The 17,190-nt window shown below is 38.8% G+C and overlaps 1 protein-coding gene across 1 annotated transcript in view; it reads left to right on the forward strand.

Annotated features, from left to right (window-relative positions):
* Positions 1-1,107: 1,107 nt before the first annotated feature.
* The window catches only part of LOC132392659 (collagen alpha-1(III) chain-like), a 116,766-nt gene continuing 100,683 nt past the window's right edge, over positions 1,108-17,190 (forward strand). The window contains exon 1 of the mRNA XM_059966834.1: positions 1,108-1,295. Coding sequence (XP_059822817.1) covers positions 1,220-1,295 — 76 coding nt within the window. The 5' untranslated portion in view covers positions 1,108-1,219. The remainder of the gene's footprint in view (positions 1,296-17,190) is intronic.

A 17,190-nucleotide genomic window follows, 5' to 3' on the forward strand; every position in this document is an offset into this window, starting at 1 on the left:
TCTTGTGGTGAAAGGGATAGGAAAGAGACAAAGTAGGGTTCCTGGTGTCACTGGTCTATGTTGTTCCTTCACTAGCTTCTCTTCAGCAAAGCAAAGCAGAGAGAAATCAAGCCATTGATTCCAAAGAATTCTCTCTTTTTTGCTAGTGTCCATAATACTTAAGTAGTCCAGGTAGTAGATTGGAAGTAGACCCATGAGAAGTCCCAGTAAATAAAGAAATGAAGCATGGGACTTCAGGGCATAACTTTAAGATTTTAGTAGGAGTGAAATATCTATGCTTGTTAATGTCGATTTCTGTCCAAAACTGTTCTTTTCTCCAGTCAAGGAGGACTCTTCTGGGCAGTAGGTGCTATCAACTCTGACTGTGGGTGGGGAGGAGGTAGTGCAAATTAAACATTGCTCACAAAACTATGATAAATATTTGATAGCTCACAAGACCATGCGAGTTTAACAACTATTGAAACCAATTAATGCAAATGTTAAGGTAGTTAAAATGGTCAAATACAGGAAAACCAAAACACAAAATATTTCTGGAAATCTTTATACTATTGCAAACATAAAACTGAATTCATTAAATAAAAAATAAAATTTGTATTACTTCATTCTGCCTAGCCATTTCTTGGCATTTGTAAAAATTGGAGATGACATTGAGCCTAAATGCTGGGGCATTATTGCAATTTCATGCTGTGTCATAGAATAGGTTGGCAAACACTGTATTCATTCACATGTATATTCATATGTGTTGCTCTCCAGAACTTGGTAGGCATGCAAAAGTGAGTATTTCCCTGCTAAATTCAGGCTGCTTTTCCTCCTTTCTAAGTTTTGACACCATCAGTTCTGATAAGTAGTTTAAATAAGTTTTTATCCTAAAAAATGGTTGCTATTATCTTCTCTAGAATGGTTGGAACTTTGCAAGTAAACTAATTCAGAAAATGTTTCAATTAAACATGATTTTTCAAAAAAAACCCATAATTCTATGATGTCTTAAGCTAATATAAATCACATTCAGAACGGAAAGTGAGAGGCCCATCAGAGCATCAGATTTCAAAGAAGGCAGGCAAAAATGTGTTGCCAAACTTTTCCTATTTAAAGCTAGACAAGCAGGAGTGAGGTTGCTGCTTGTACGAGAACTGGTGCTGAATAGAGAAGAACGCACCAAGCAGATTATCATTGCTTTCCTGTTGATTTACATGACAAGTCCTCTGTCTAGTATTTAGACATGAAGGGCTTTGTTCATGTAGGATGCTTTTTCCTCCTTGTTATGTTACAAGTGCCACTGACATTAGCAGCAGTGGGTGAGTGTCATTCTGGATCTGTCTTGTTCTGAGTCTTTATGGAAAGTGGTGCCGTGTGTCGAGGCAATATTATGGAAGTTTGTTTAAGTCTTTAAGATGCATTGTTTCTAATCAAAACTAGTTGATATATTCAACAGATTACATGTTATTTATTTGTTCTTTTTATATGAGTTTATTCCCCACAGTACAAATGTTTTCTCTTTGCTGCTTCTATCTGAATATAAAGGCTGTTACTTTTGCTTTTGCCATAAATTGCTTCATGACTGGAATCTGGCCACTGAGTATCGAAGCTAATCCTCTTTCCACACTCTATTCAAAAAACTGCTTAACATTGACTGGGTGCATTCGGGAGGATGTAGGTCTGATTTTTTGAGTTATTAGTTTTTCTGCCTCTCTTTACTTTAAGTTGCTCCTTAAAACCATCCTCTTTGATTAGATTTTTATTACGTTCAGCAATACCACTTTGAGATTGTGTGTAAACAAAATAAAAACGGTAATGTTCCTGTAAGTGCCTTTGGAGAGCTAATCCTATAGCAAAAGCACTACATTAATGTGAATTGCCTGAACACTCAGCAAAGTAAAGCAGAGATTGAAATTTAAATATTCAGGTTTTGTAGCTTTTGTATACATACTGGGCATAACTATTCAATCAGGAAAATACTTCATTAAATGTAACTTTCATCAATGCTATAACTTTCTTCAGATCAAGTCATGCAACCACTTTATATAAATATTTATGTTCTTGCTATATAATGAATATTGCATGATAGCTATTGATTAGGTCTTAGTTTTGTTCCCACTTTTCTGTCTCATGCAGTATTTCTTGCCATGTCTGTTGGCTGTTTGTTTTGTTCTGAATCTATTTCTATGTTCTGTTATAACTCCTAGGATAATTGTTTAATCTGTATCAGGAGACAGAGCTTTGTAAATAGGGGAATTATATGTACATGCAGTTGAAACTGGTTGTAGTTCAATTTTGTAGAAGAATACAGGATTCTGCTTTAGTATTTGTCTAATAGTAAAGCTTAACATGGTTTTTTTGCAACAAACCTTAGCATCTGGTTTAACATAAAGCAATCAACCCCATTACATAGTATTCACCTGAGCTCAGGCAGTACTTCAAAGATAAAGTTATCTGCAACATTGCCAGCTATCTATTTTTGTGTGTCTTCAGCAAATATTGCAGACGAGCTTTCCAGCAGTGAAAGAAATATGTGATATTACTTATCCAAATCATGTTGTAATGTGTTCCCTTGGCAACACTGTCAGCATACTGTCAGCCAGATTCAGAAACTTTGAATGGAAAAGTTTCATGTATCATTCCTCTAACATTCTGAACTGCAAGGTTATGTGGCATAAGATTTTTCATGTTTCAAGGGATTAATCTGAAACATTTACAGTAGTGTAAAGCTAATACACTATTATATTATTATAATCTCTCTGTCAAAATATAGATTATCGTGTAAAAACTCTTGCTGATGAAGACAAGCTAAAGTGGGGCTGTGTAAACTGCCAGGGCTGCATTGTCCTGGAATAATTTTACATGACCCTGCAAAGACATGTGCCAGACAATGTTTGATACCTTAATGTGCAGGAAGGTGAGAATTTCTGAGTGTCTTGCACTGAATGAAACTGATCTGTGCTAATCTGCATCATTGCAGCACTAGTTAAAGGGGAGGCAAGTATCAAACTGGTAGAAAAACTGGAAAGGTAGGGTACTTTTTTAAATGATATAAGTGTTGGTGCTTGGGATGGTGACCTGGATGTCCTTCAACACAAGTTACTGAAGGCTAAGGTAGCTACTGCAAGTGAATACAAAGGCAAAGTCCATACTAGGCTTTCATGAAAAATAATTTGCAGTTAACTTTAGGGAGATGTTGCACTATTCATACATAGGTCACTAATATTGCACCTAGAATTATATTACAGGTATATTCTTCCTATCTAAGGAAGGAAATGCTCATGATTTAGGGAGCACAGCAAAAGTTCACTGAATAATTTCCTGATGATGGGTTTGTCATATGAAGAGGGAATGGGGTTACACTCTTTGGACCAGTAAGAGGTGATCTCTAGGAAAAGTAAGAAATTCTCGAGTGATGGAAGAGAGAAAATATAGGGATGATGTTTCTCTAACTGGATAGCCTAGAATCAGGGGTAGTTGTCTGAAAGTGAAGAGTCAGCTATTCCGGACTGTCAAAAGCAGGAGTTTCTTCACTTAGAGGAAACTGCATCATTCCCTGCCCAAGAAGATTGTGAAGGTTCAATCAATGAGTATATTTAAAATAGAGATCAATAGAGATGAAGGGGTATTAGGTCCTTGCAGGTAAAAGAAAAGCGATAATCCAATTGAATCAGGGAATAGACACGAGAAGTCAATTGACCTTCTCCCATTTATCTGTCTACAGTTTCCCACAAAATATTTCTCTTCTTTCTATATGTGTCATGAATATTGCATCATAAATATTGATTAGGTCTTGGGTCTGTCTCTTGCAGTATTCCTTTGCCAGATCTGGTGGCTGTTTGCTTAGTTCTAAATCTGTTCCTTTGTTCTATTAAAACTTTTAGGATTGTTGTTTAATTCATGTCAGGAGACAGAACTCTTTAAATGGGATTATTGAGTAACTTGGGCTCTGACACAATAAATGTAGCATAGTCACAGGAGTGAAAATTCCATTTCACTTGAAATTCACCGTGAGATCCCTATCAAAAATGTGGACAACAGAGAGATCTCACATGTTCAGCACCCTCAAACCCATCTCGCACCCTATACCCGACTATTCAACCACATCAGGCATATCACATCTGTTCAATGTACACATCATTATTCTTTCTCTCTCCTCCGCAGTAAGGTTCCTTGTATCTTCAGACTGTAACATTAAACTAGAGGGAGAACTGTTGTCCTCTATAGCACAGTCAAATAAAAGAGGAATTGATGACCAATTGTTGGTTTGATTCTTTGAGTGTCAGTGTTTCTGCTGATTTTCTGTCCATTTCCTGATCCATTAACTTTCAATGCTCCTTCAAGATGCAGTCTTTTCCATGCAGATAGTTCAAAAGAGATCCTTTCAACTTCTCCTTCCTCTTGTTACAAGAAAGGCTTGATGCCTTTCTTATTTCCTACACACAAGATATTACTGGACCTTTCTGTCACATCCACCAGCAGGTCCTTGTTGATTTTAGTCATTTTGTCACAGGATCATCACAAGCAAGCTGCCAGACATGAGATAACAGCAGCCGGACCAGTGGGAAAGAGTAGTTTCTTTCTCATTTACTTTCTCATTTATTGTTATATACATCAAGGTACAAAGAAATTCCTAGACACAAGATTCTCCAGATGCTGGGATTCTTAAGAAACATCTCTTGCATACACGAAGCTTACGCAGCAGACAGTCGCAGTACAAAAAGAAATGCTTAAGGGACAATAACGGACGAGGTAGAATTAATGTTCAAGAGTGAGGAAGAAGCTGCTCCTGCATCTGGTCATCTCGGATTCCTGTAGAACTTACAAGAGTGAAAAGAAAAGGACAGGAAGGCAAGCGTTCTTGATAATATTCTTAGCCAATCTGATGAACTGAATCTTGAAGATGAATTAGCTGGAAGAAGGGATGAGCCTGTGATAAACTGGTCAGAGATTACCCATTCCCTGCAGCTCTCATCAATGTGAGACTGCACACTATTTCTGGTCCTGTAGGTCATCCAGTATGGTAACACAACAGTTACTGCGGCTGGCTCATAGCCCCAGTTTTCAACCTGATGGAAAAATTGTCAGAAAGTGGTGGATACGGCCCAGTGCATCACAGGAAGAGCCCTCCCGACAATTGAGCATATGAAAAAGGAGTGCATCATCCATCGCCAAGGACTGACTTTATCCAGGCCATACACTCTTCTTGGCACTACCAGCAGGCAGGAGGTACAGGAGCCGTAGGTTCCACACCACCAGGTTCAGGAACAGTTATTACCCTACAACCATCAAGGTCCTGGATAACTTGAATTACCTCAACTCTGCACTGATCCCACAACGTACAGAATCACTTTCAGGGACTCTACAACTCTTGTTCTCAGTATTATTTATTTATGTTTTATTTGCACAATTTGTCTTTTGCACATTGGTTGTTTGTCAGACATTGTTTATGTATAGCTTTCATAAGTGCAATTGTATTTCTTTATCTTCCTTTAAATGTCTTCAAGAAAATGACTCTCAACATATATATGGTGACATATACATACCTATACATTATAAATTTACTTGGACTTTGGCCCGAAACTTCAACTATGTTTTATTTCCATGGATGCTGTCTGATGTGTTAAGTTCCTTCATCATTTTGAGTATATTGCTCTGGATTTCCAGTGTCTGCAGTCTCTCTTGACTTTGATCTCATGTGCTGTGGTTGCACAGTTTGCACATCTATCAATTTATGAGTTTCTGTTAGGTGTTGCAAATTTCTCCCATGTCCCAATGATGTGGCAGTGGTTAAGTCACCCCTTAGTCTAGGCTGACAGCAAAAGTGATCGAAAGGTGTTTGAGAGAGGATTAGAACGATAACATTAGGATGCAGGGAATCTTTCCCCAAGGAGCTGAAATAGACCAGATGAGCCAAATGTCCTCTTTTTCAATCATTAGAAGTATAAAATATGAACTATGATGAGACAGTGAATAGACAAAGATTCTGAGACCGTGGCTGGACTGTGTGAGATGCCATTCCTGAATCCCATGCTTCAGTCAGTTCTATAGTGATAATAATTGACAAACTGCTGAGTATTATCTGATGGCAGAGCTCCTGGATCTCAGGGAAATGTAGTCAGATGCCACACAGCACTCCTGCATTCTGACCACCTTTAGATTTCTAGACCAGCTGACATCTCTTTTATTCATTAATGGGATGTGGACGCTGCTAGTCATGCCAGCTTTTATTGTCCATCATTGATTGCTATGGTCTGTCTGGAGTTGCATATAATCCAGTCCAAATAACGAAAATAGAGTTTCTTCCCTAAGGACATCAGAGAATTTGTTGGGTTTTAAACACAGTCCATCAGATTCATAGTTTTCATTAAGGAAACATAGAAACATAGAAAATAGGTTTAGGAGTAGGCCATTCGGCCCTTCGAGCCTGCACGCCATTCAGTATGATCATGGCTGATCATCCAACTCAGAACCCTGTACCTGCTTTCTCTCCATACCCCCTGATCCCTTTAGCCACAAGGGCCATATCTAACTTCCTCTTAAATATAGCCAATGAACTGGCCTCAACTGTTTCCTGTGGCAGAGAATTCCACAGATTCGCCACTCTCTGTGTGAAGAAGTTTTTCCTCATCTCGGTCTTAAAAGGTTTCCCCTTTATCCTTAAACTGTGACCCCTCATTCTGGGCTTCCCAACATCGGGAACAATCTTCCTGCATCTAGCCTGTCCAATCCCTTTAGAATTTTATATGTTTCAATAAGATCCCCCCTCAATCTTCTAAATTCCAGTGAGTATAAGCCTAGTTGATCCAGTCTTTCTTCATATGAAAGTCCTGCCTTCCCAGGAATCAATCTGGTGAACCTTCTTTGTACTCCCTCTATGGCAAGAATGTCTTTCCTCAGATTAGGGGACCAAAACTGCACACAGTATTCTAGGTGCAGTCTCACCAAGGCCTTGAACAACTGCAGTAGAACCTCCCTTCTCCTGTACTCAAGTCCTTTTGCTATGAATGCCAACATACCATTTGCCCTTTTCACCACCTGCTGTGCCTGCATGCCCACCTTCAATGACTGGTGTACAATGACACCCATGAATTCTGCCATGAATTTGCCCACTCACCTAACCTATCCAAGTCACCTTGCATCCTCTTAGCATCCTTCTCACAGCTAACACCGCCGCCCAGCTTTGTGTCATCCGCAAACTTGGAGATGCTGCATTTAATTCCCTCATCTAAATCATTAATATATATTGTAAACAACTGGGGTCCCAGCACTGAGCCTTGTGGTACCCCACTAGTCACTGCTAGTGAACCAATTTATTTAGCAAATTGGACCACTGCTAGGAGACCAATGTATCTTTGTAATTAATGATTAATGATTTTTTACACTTAATTGTTTGTATTTATCTCCCCTAGCTACTGGCCAATGACCCTGAAATATATCTATTAGTCCAACAAGAGTAGACATGTATAGCATTAAAACTCCCACAACTGCCTCTCTGTAATGTCTTTGCATTTGATGGGAGAGAAGGGCTCACTCATAGTGCTAATGAAAAAATGGCGCACAGTAAAGCTAAGCTAATCCTTCACCACTAGCTGAAGCTTCTTCTACTCAAGCAAACAGCCATCTATCATCCTGGCTTCAAATTCCTCAGGGAGTATTGCATGAATAGTAAGGCAAGCAAAAATAAAAACTGGTTGAGCATGGGTTAATTTGTGAGCAATTGAGTTCTTTAGATTATGGTTTAGCTCTTAGTGTTGAGTGGCTGTTTTAAATACTTGCCATGTGATTTGATTTATTCTGATTTTCACAGTTTGTGCTAAGATAATCAGTAACAGAGTGATAGCAACAAGAACTGTAACCAGATTGCAGACTTACTGCAGCATCTGGGGCACTTCAGAAATGTCTGATGAAAGATCTTGAACCCAAAACATTGGCTTGATCTGTCTCTCCACAAACGCTGCCTGGTCTGCTGCAGGTTTCAAGCATTTTCTGCTGTAGTTTCAGATTTTCAGCATCAACCATCTTTTGTTTCAACTCCCTAAGTTCCTACTGCTCTGAAGTTCTATGATGGAATCTAACAAGTTTGTCTCCAAATGAATCCCCAACACACCTGAAAGCCTTTGATAGCCCCATTAAACGATATGGATCAGGACTTGCCTCTGCTGTTCTGATGTGAGAGTGGACATTTTCCCCAATATTACTTGTGCTGATATTATAAGGAAGGTATCACCCTCTGCTTTATTAGATTTGTGCATCAGATGTATTGAACTTCTGCTTAAAATCTATATTGAATGATATGGATTATACTGCATACGACAAAAAGAACACAATAGAATTACAGCCTGTGCTAACAATTAGAGATTCATGGCCTACCTGCCACGGCATCATTTTCCAGCACCATCCCGATAACCCTTAATTCTCTTATTTTCATAAGTTCACTCATTCTTAAGTGAAGAAATGTATGCTCATGGTAATTCTAAATTTCTCATTTCTTACTCTCAGGCTGTGTCCTCTTGGTTAAACTTCTCAGCTGGGGGAATCATCTTCTTTGTATTTAGCCTGTCAGGCCTGTTAAGAATTTAAGATGAAGTCTTCATTCTTTTTACTAAACTTAAAAAAATAAAAGTTACAGTCCCAGTCTGTGTAAAGCACATAATCCATGAAAATGCATTTAGGTACATCTTTCTTATATAAATTGGCCAAATTTTTCCAATAATCTCCAATATGTCTCACTAATACCCTATAAAATATTTAAATTTTCCATTCTTGTGCAATGTATGAACCCAGCAGTGTTTTGTGAGCAGTTTAAAGCTTTAATTCAATCGTGTAGTCCTACCCAACTAAATTACCTTGCCATTACATTAGCTAATACCTAAATTATTCTTCATTTACTATTAGTAAAATACTAGATGTAGAGTATTTTAAATAAACAATTTATTTACAATGGAGATTATTAGTATTAATGAATTCACATGTAGCTTATTGTGATTAAATAAAAATCCTTACAATCTTATCATTTATCATAAAAGGGAGAAACACAACACCTACTACGTCTCAGTAATAGTTACATAAATACCATTACTACTATAGGAGGAATAAGGCTATCTATTCAATACGACACAGAAGCCTGATTAGACCATTTAGCCATTGAGTCTGTTCCATTATTGGATAATAGCTGATGTATTTTCCCACTCCTGCCTTCACCCCATAACCCTTGACGTCCTTACTAAACACAAAACTACCAGCTCACGCTTAACGATTGTGGCAATGAATTCCACAGATTTGCCACCCATCTGGCTAAAGAAATTCCTCCTCATCTAAAGGGGTTCCGTGGTTGTGCCCTCTAGTCCTAGAATTTCCCACGATCAGAATCATCCTTTCCATATCCACTATATATAGATCTTTCCATATTCAGTAGGTTTCAATGAGATCCACAATTCATTCTTCTAACACCAGTAAGTACAGACCCAGAGCCATCAAGCACTCATCATATATGACCCGTTCATTCCTGAAATCATTCCCATATATCACCTCTGAACCCTCTCTACTACCTGTACATTCTGTCTTAGATATGGAGCCCAAAACTACTCACAATGCTGCAAATGTGGTCTGACCAATGCCTTATAAAGCCCCAGAATTACATCCTTGCTTTTATATTCTACTCATCTTGAAATTAACATTAACATTGTATTTGCTTCCTGTCTACCAAATGAACCTACAAGTGGAATCCTGCCTAGGACTCCTAATTCCCTTTGCACCTCTGAGTTCTGAATTTGTTCCCCATTTAGAAAGTGGTCTACACTCTTATTCCTTCTAAAAAAAAATGCATGACCGTGCCTTTCCCTATTCTCCTAATCTGTCCAAGTACTTCTGCTTCCTCAGGACTACCTACCCCACTATTTTCCATAACTTGGGAACAAAGCCTCCTATTTCATCATCCAGATTGTTAATATAAACCATGAAAAGAATCAGACCCAACATCAACTCCCGTGGAACACCATAAGTGACCAGCAGAGAAGCCGCCCCGTTAATCTCTACTCTTTCCCTCTGCCAGTCAGCCAATCTTCTGTCCATGCTAGTATCTCTCCTGTAATAGCAGGGCCCTTATCTTGCTTAGCAGCCTTATATGGGGCTCCTTGTCAAAGGTCTTCTGAAAATCTAAGTAGACAACATCAATTGACTTCCTTTTGTCTATCCTGTATTTTATTTCCTCAAAGAATTCCAACAGCTTTGTCTAGCAAGATTTTGCCTTTCAGGAAACAATGTCAACTTTAGCAAAGTACCCAAAAACTTCATCCTTACTAAAGGATTCCAGCATCTTGCCAACCACTGAAATTGGGCTATCTGTCCTATAGTTCCCTGTCTTTTGCCTCTCTCACTATCTTAAGGTATGGACTGACATCTATGATATTACAGTGCTCTGGAACCATTCCAGCATCTATACAATCCCCACACCTATCATTTTCAGAACACTGGGGTGTCATCTATCTGCTCCTGGTGACTCATCTATCTTCAGACATGTCAGCTTCCCAAGCACCTTCTCCTTGGTAAAAGCAACTACACATACTTCTGCCCTCTGACACGGGCATAATACCTCCCACTGTGAAGAATGACATTAAATACCGATTCAGTTCACCCACTATTTCTTTGTTCCCATTGCTGCCTCTCCAGCATCATTTTTCAGTGGTCCCATATGCACTGCCGTGCCTCTTTTACTCTTTGCATATCTGGGAAAAAACTTTCTCTACCCTATTTTATGTATATTATTGACTATATTATCTTCATGTTTCATCTTATTGCTTTTTTAGTTACCTTCTTTTGGTTTTTATAAGCTTCCCAAACTGATAGCTTCCCACTAATTTTTGCTATCTTGTACTTCCTATGTTTTGCTTTTATGCTATTTTTGACTTCCCTTACCAGCCATAGCTTAATTCTGTCTTTAGAATGCTGCTACTTCTTTGGGATGAAGTGATTCTGCATCTTTCAGATTGCTCCTAGAAATCCCAGCCATTACTGTCCTGCCATCATCTTTGCTAGCACCCCTTCCAATCAATTTGAGCCAGCTCCTCTCTCATGCCTTTACTCAACTGTAATCTCAATACAAATGACTTTAGGTTCACACCTTAAGACTGCAATGTGAATGCTATCATATTAGGAACAGTGTCTCATTTCATTTTTCAATCTTTTTATTGATTTCCAATAAAAATATATAAATCAGAGGAATAGTTTAGCAAACAGATAATACAAAAGATGTATAAACAGCAATAAAGAAAAGTATATATTGTCAAAATCAGATAGGTATAATGTTACGCTATTATATATACAATATAATCAAGAAACCACACTCCTCTTAACAAGTCATAAAAAAAAATTGGAAATTTTTATTTAATAAAAGGAAAAAAAACCCCACTAAACTAAATAGAAGAAAAAAAAGGAAATAAAAAAGAAAAGAAGGATTGGGCAGTCCATTTGAGGATCAAATTAGAAGAAAAAGGAAGAGTGAAAACATCCTTCCAGTCACCTCTGAACCTTCATGGATAAGGATTTTCCCTAAAGAAAAATAAATAAATAAATACATAATTCAATCAAATGAAAATATTGAATAAAGGGTCTTCAGACTTGCTCAAAATTAAAAGACGTATCAAACGTCCAGCTTCTAATTTTCTCCACACTTAGACATGACATAATGGAGGAGAGCCAATAAAAAACAGTAGGCGGATTAGAATCCTTCCAGTATAACAAGATAGCTCTCCTAGCCAGTAAAGTTGAAAAAGCTATCACATGTTGAGCGGAAGCAGATACTCTACCTACTTCCTCTGTGTAACACTTACCCAACAGGCTGGTATATGTCTAGGGGAAAAGGAGATCCAGCCACTCACCAACCCCACCTTCCATACACGCAGGTGCTGTGAGAATCAAGTTTATTCCGCGCATACACACACAATATCAAACTCACACCAGATGCCGTTATGGAATACACTTTAAAGATTTTACTAAAACTAAAAGAGTACTATGCAATACAGTATATATGAAGGAACAGAAAATAAAGTAAAAGGTGCCAACTTATCGAAGTTTAGTCAGTTTAGTACACATCGTTGGAGCTCAACCATCGAACCATTCGACCCCTTGTCACATTCCTCCGACCTCCATGTCCTCGCATCTGGGACCACCCCTGGTGGTCGACCGAGCAGTGCAGCGCACGTCCACCTTCCTCAGCGTCTCCTTCCTGCCTCCCCTGAAAAGACCGCGAAACCCCCAAGCTCCCAGCCTCACAAGACAAAATAACATTCCCCATTGGTTAAAAAATAAATACAATCCCCATATCAGCAAGTCTAAAGCTAAACAACTGCGAGAGAAAACACTTATCAGACATAAAAGCATTCCTACTCTAGCAAACCAAAGAAGCCATTTTGATACATACACAGTATATTGTACATCTGGAATAATCCCAAAAACTGCCGTAAGTGAATTGGGTTGAACATCCACATCTATAACTTTAGGCAGTATTCGAAACACATCCCTCCAAAAATTATTTAAGCTTACACAGGACCAAAACATATGAGGTAGAGTAGCCACCTCTATGTTACATCTGTCACAAATAGGGCTTATATTAGGAAAAATATGTGCCAATTTATCTTTGGACATATGGGCCCTGTGTACTATCTTAAACTGAATTAAGGAATGACGTGCACAGATAGATGAATTATTACATGGATAATACATTTTACTCCATGGATTGAACACTGTCTCCTAAGGATTCCTTTACCTGAAGCTCCCTAATCAAATCGTTTGATCACACAACAGCCAATCCAGAATTGCCTTTCCCTTGACCACAAAAAGCTACAAAAAGGCATCTTATAAGCATTCCACAAATCCATTTTTTTGGGATCTAGCGCACCAACCTGATTTTCTCAATCTTCTTGCATATTGAAATCCCCCATAAGAACATTGCTCTTTTTGCATGCCTTTTCTGCCTCCCATTGTAATTTGTAATCCATAGCCTGTATTATAAGACATAACGGGGTTTCAGGGTTTATTTTACCAGAGCAGTTTCTCAGCTGTAACACAAGGATTCCGCATCTTCTGATCCTATGATGCTTCTTTTTCAGGATCTGATTTAATTTAATTTAAGTTACCAACAAAGGCATCCTACCCCTTTGCCCATTTCCCTGTCCTTTCAATACAATGTATATTCTTAGATGTTAAGATCCCAGCTTGATCTTTAATTATCCATGACTCTGTGATGCCTACAATGTCATAACTGCCAACTGCACTATGAGATCATCTACCTTACTTTGTCTTCTGCATGCATTAAGTATAACACCTTCAGTCCTGTATTCATTACCCATGTTGCCTGAAGTTAAGTTTTTATCTCTTTGTGAACTTTTTGTCTTTATTCTGGAAACTTTGACAACCTCTCCTGCACAGTCATTTCATTTTACTTTATCCAAGCTTTTCATTGAACCTATCCTCCTACTATTTAGCTTAAGCCCCATTCACAGACCTAGTTATGCTTTTTGCCAGGACCCTTGCCCCAGCCTGGTTCAGGTGGAGCCAGTCCAATTGGAACAGATCCCTCTTTCCCCAATACATATGCTAATTTCCCACAAATTCAAACCCTCTTCTCCCACAACCATGTACTTAACTTTGAACCATACATTTAACCCTCTGATCTCATTGATCCTGTGCCATTTACACATGACTCAGGTTACAATCCAGAGATTATTACCTTTATGGTTCTGTATTTTATTATAGTCACTAGGTGCTCTAATTTCATCAGATTGCCAGCAGGTTGTAAGAGGGGGTTCCCTCACCTCTAACCCTCTGACTGTCAATACACAGGCCTTATGCCCCTCAGGGCTGTGTACTGAGTTACCTCCTTTACTCCCTGTATACCCATGACTCTAATCTGCTAATTAAATTTGCCAATGACACTACATAGATTGGCCTTATCTCAAACAATAACAAAGTGGCCACAGGGAAGAAGTCATCACCCTGACACAGTGGTGTCAAGAAAACAACCTCTCCCTCAAAGTCACAAAAACAAAGGAGCTGGTTGTGGATTACAGGAGGAATGGAGACAGGCTAACCCCTATTGATCAATGGGTCTGGGGTTGAGAGGGTAAACAGCTTTAAGTTCCTCAGCATCCACATCACTGAGGACCTCATGTAGTCCATACACACCAGCTGTGTGGTGAAAAAGGCACAACAGCGCCTCTTTCACCTTAGATGGTTGAGGAAGTTTGGTATGGGCCCCTAAATCCTAAGAACTTTCTACAGGGGCACAAATGAGAGCATCCTGACTGGCTGCATCACTCCCAGGTATGGGAACTGTACTTCCCTTAAACGCAGGGAGTGGTGCAGATGGCCCAGCACATCTGTAGTTGTGAACTTCCCATGAAACAGGACAATTACAAGGATATGTGTGTAAAAAGGGCCCGTAGGATCATTGGACACCCAAGTCACCCCAACCACAATCTATTCCAGCTGCTACCATCTGGGAAACAGTACTGCAGCATAAAAGCCAGGACCAACAGGCTCCGGGACAGCTTCTTCCACCAGGCCATCAGACTGATTAACTCATGCTGCTTTGAGTGAACTCTATTTTACATTGACTGTTCTATTTATTACAAATTATTATAAATTACTATAATTGCACATTGCACATTTAGACGTAGCATAAAGATCTTTAATCCTCATGTATGTGAAGGATGTCAGAAGTAAAGTCAATTCAATAGAACCTTTTTCCTTGTCTTCCTATATCATTGGAACTCAAACAGACAATGACAACTGAATTTTACCCCTCCCACTCCAAATTTCTCTGCAACTTAAATGAGATATCCTGGCACTCGGTACTAGGCAGGCTTTGGGACTCCGGATCCTTGCAAAAAAGAATTGTGTCTATTTTCCTGACTATACTATCCCCAGTTACAACTACATTGCCCTTCTCGACACCCCTCCAAACACACACCCCACACAACCAAATAGCTCCCTAAGCCATCATGCCATGATCCAGTTGTTCAGCCTTCTTACAACTGCTATTCGAAGTAATTCATATCCTGACTACTAAATCATCTCCTCCACCTGCTAAGAATAGGTCAGGAAAAGGATTAACTACTTTGTACTTATCCAGATGAATGCAAATCCACTGTGTGTTTAAGAAACTTGACATAATTGAGATACACTCAGTAATGTGAAGTTTCTTAAACGCTCAATGGACCAACCAGCCTATAGGCAATTATTCCAATGGAACCATGGGTTGGCGGATAACTCAGCATGGTCCTATCTGCAGGATGCACTGTGATATTGCATTATAATTGAATGAAAGATTAATAAAATGCTCATCCAAGCAGAAAATGATGAGCGCTTCTGTCTCCACCATGCTTTCAGGCAGATAACTGGAAAACCCTACTAGACTCTGGGAATAAAAATCTTACAGTCTCTCTAATCCAATCAATTGCAAAAATGTATGCTGTCTAGTTATTGATTTACATGCTGAGAAGAAATAGATCCCTTTTTTGAGTTTCAGCACATCATGGCTTCACAGTTTTATATTGCTTGAATATATCACCCCTCAGTCTCCACTGTTTCAGACATATCTATGCCACTTTTTCCAGTGGAGAAATATTCTCCAAGTTCACAAAGTCCTTGTGAATCTTCTCTATACTAATCAACTTGATTTTACACTCATCTTGTAATTTTGTGATCACAGTGAAAGCAGTTGTTCAGCCGTGCTGTTTAATACAGTCTGAGCATGGCCTCCCTGCTCTTCAATTCTATGCTTCAGCTAAAAAAGGAAAATATCTTGTCTGGCTGCATATTAATTCATCATTCCTACTACTTTTGGAGAACTGTAAATGTGCAATTTTACACTCTTCTTCTCTTAAGCACTTCTCCATATTCCGCCATTACTTAGCATTACTAAAAGCATAATTTCTTCCTTCATCCAGCTCAATTTTATCTGGTACCATCCTACTCACCTGACTAATCCATTTCTGCAGTCCACAACTTTCTTTCTTTATTACTACAGATACAATTTTTATAACATCTACAGATTACATCTTTATTTCTCTGCCATAACATTCCTGTATAACCCCATTGCAGAAACCACACCTGTAGTTGCAAGAATCTTGCCAGCACAAAAAGTTCTTCAGTGTGACTTTATAAACATCTGCAACAGAACCAAGAATGTCAAAACAATCCCACCTCATCCTGGTATTGGTATTGGTTTACTATTATCACATGTACCAAGAAACAGTGAAAAGCTTGTCTTGACAGGAGTATGTGCACTACCCCAGTTTTTGAAGTCTATGACAAGCTCTTTATGGAAATCTTAATGGGAAACGTTAACTAATATTGTCGGACATCTGCTAGAAGGTCCTTCAGCATTGTCAGCATTCAATGTCTGTTGATATTTGCTCTGAGATGGTGGGGCAGAGCCTCTGCCTTTAATGGAAATCTTCCCTCAATCCAATGGGATGGGGAGTTCCAAAATTTTGACCAAGTGGCAATGAAGGAGTGGGGATACATTTACAATATAGGATGATATAGGACTTGAATTGGAGCTTTCAGGTAGGGATTTTTCAGTGCACCTATTGTTCTTTTCCTTCTATACCATAGAAGTCTTTGCCTTTGTAAAAATATTAATGATTTAATGCAGTCCAATAATTGCATGTGATGGAAGGAAAGAATGATTACTAACACCATAAGAAGTCACCAACAGTAGCAAGGCTCTGGAAGATTAGGAAAACTTTAAACAAAAACAAAGAACAATTATGCAAGCAATTAATAAAGGGACGTTACTGTAGATAATTAAATTGTTATAAGATGAAAAGGGGTAAGTATTACTGAGTAATGCAGAAGTGGCTCCAGGGGTTAATGCTATGCTTGGATCTGTCCACAATATATTGTATATTAACAATTTGGAAGTGGGGACCGAGTGTAGCATATCTAAGTTTGCTGGAAAAGCAAATTGTGTATCGAATGCAGAGAGTCTGCAGAGTAACATAGGCAGATTGGACAAGGGTTCAGCAGATGGAGTACAATGTTGCCAAATGCATGTTTATCTACTTTGGAAGGAAAAAGTAAAAGATTAGATTATTATTTAAATGATGAAGTATGCTCTTGTGCAGAGGTGCATGGGAATACTTGTGTGTAAATGATAAAAGGTGGTTAGTAGGTGCAACAGGTTACCAAGAAGACAAATACAATGTT

This window comes from Hypanus sabinus, chromosome 4, assembly GCF_030144855.1.
Source record: "Hypanus sabinus isolate sHypSab1 chromosome 4, sHypSab1.hap1, whole genome shotgun sequence".
Taxonomy (NCBI): domain Eukaryota; kingdom Metazoa; phylum Chordata; class Chondrichthyes; order Myliobatiformes; family Dasyatidae; genus Hypanus; species Hypanus sabinus.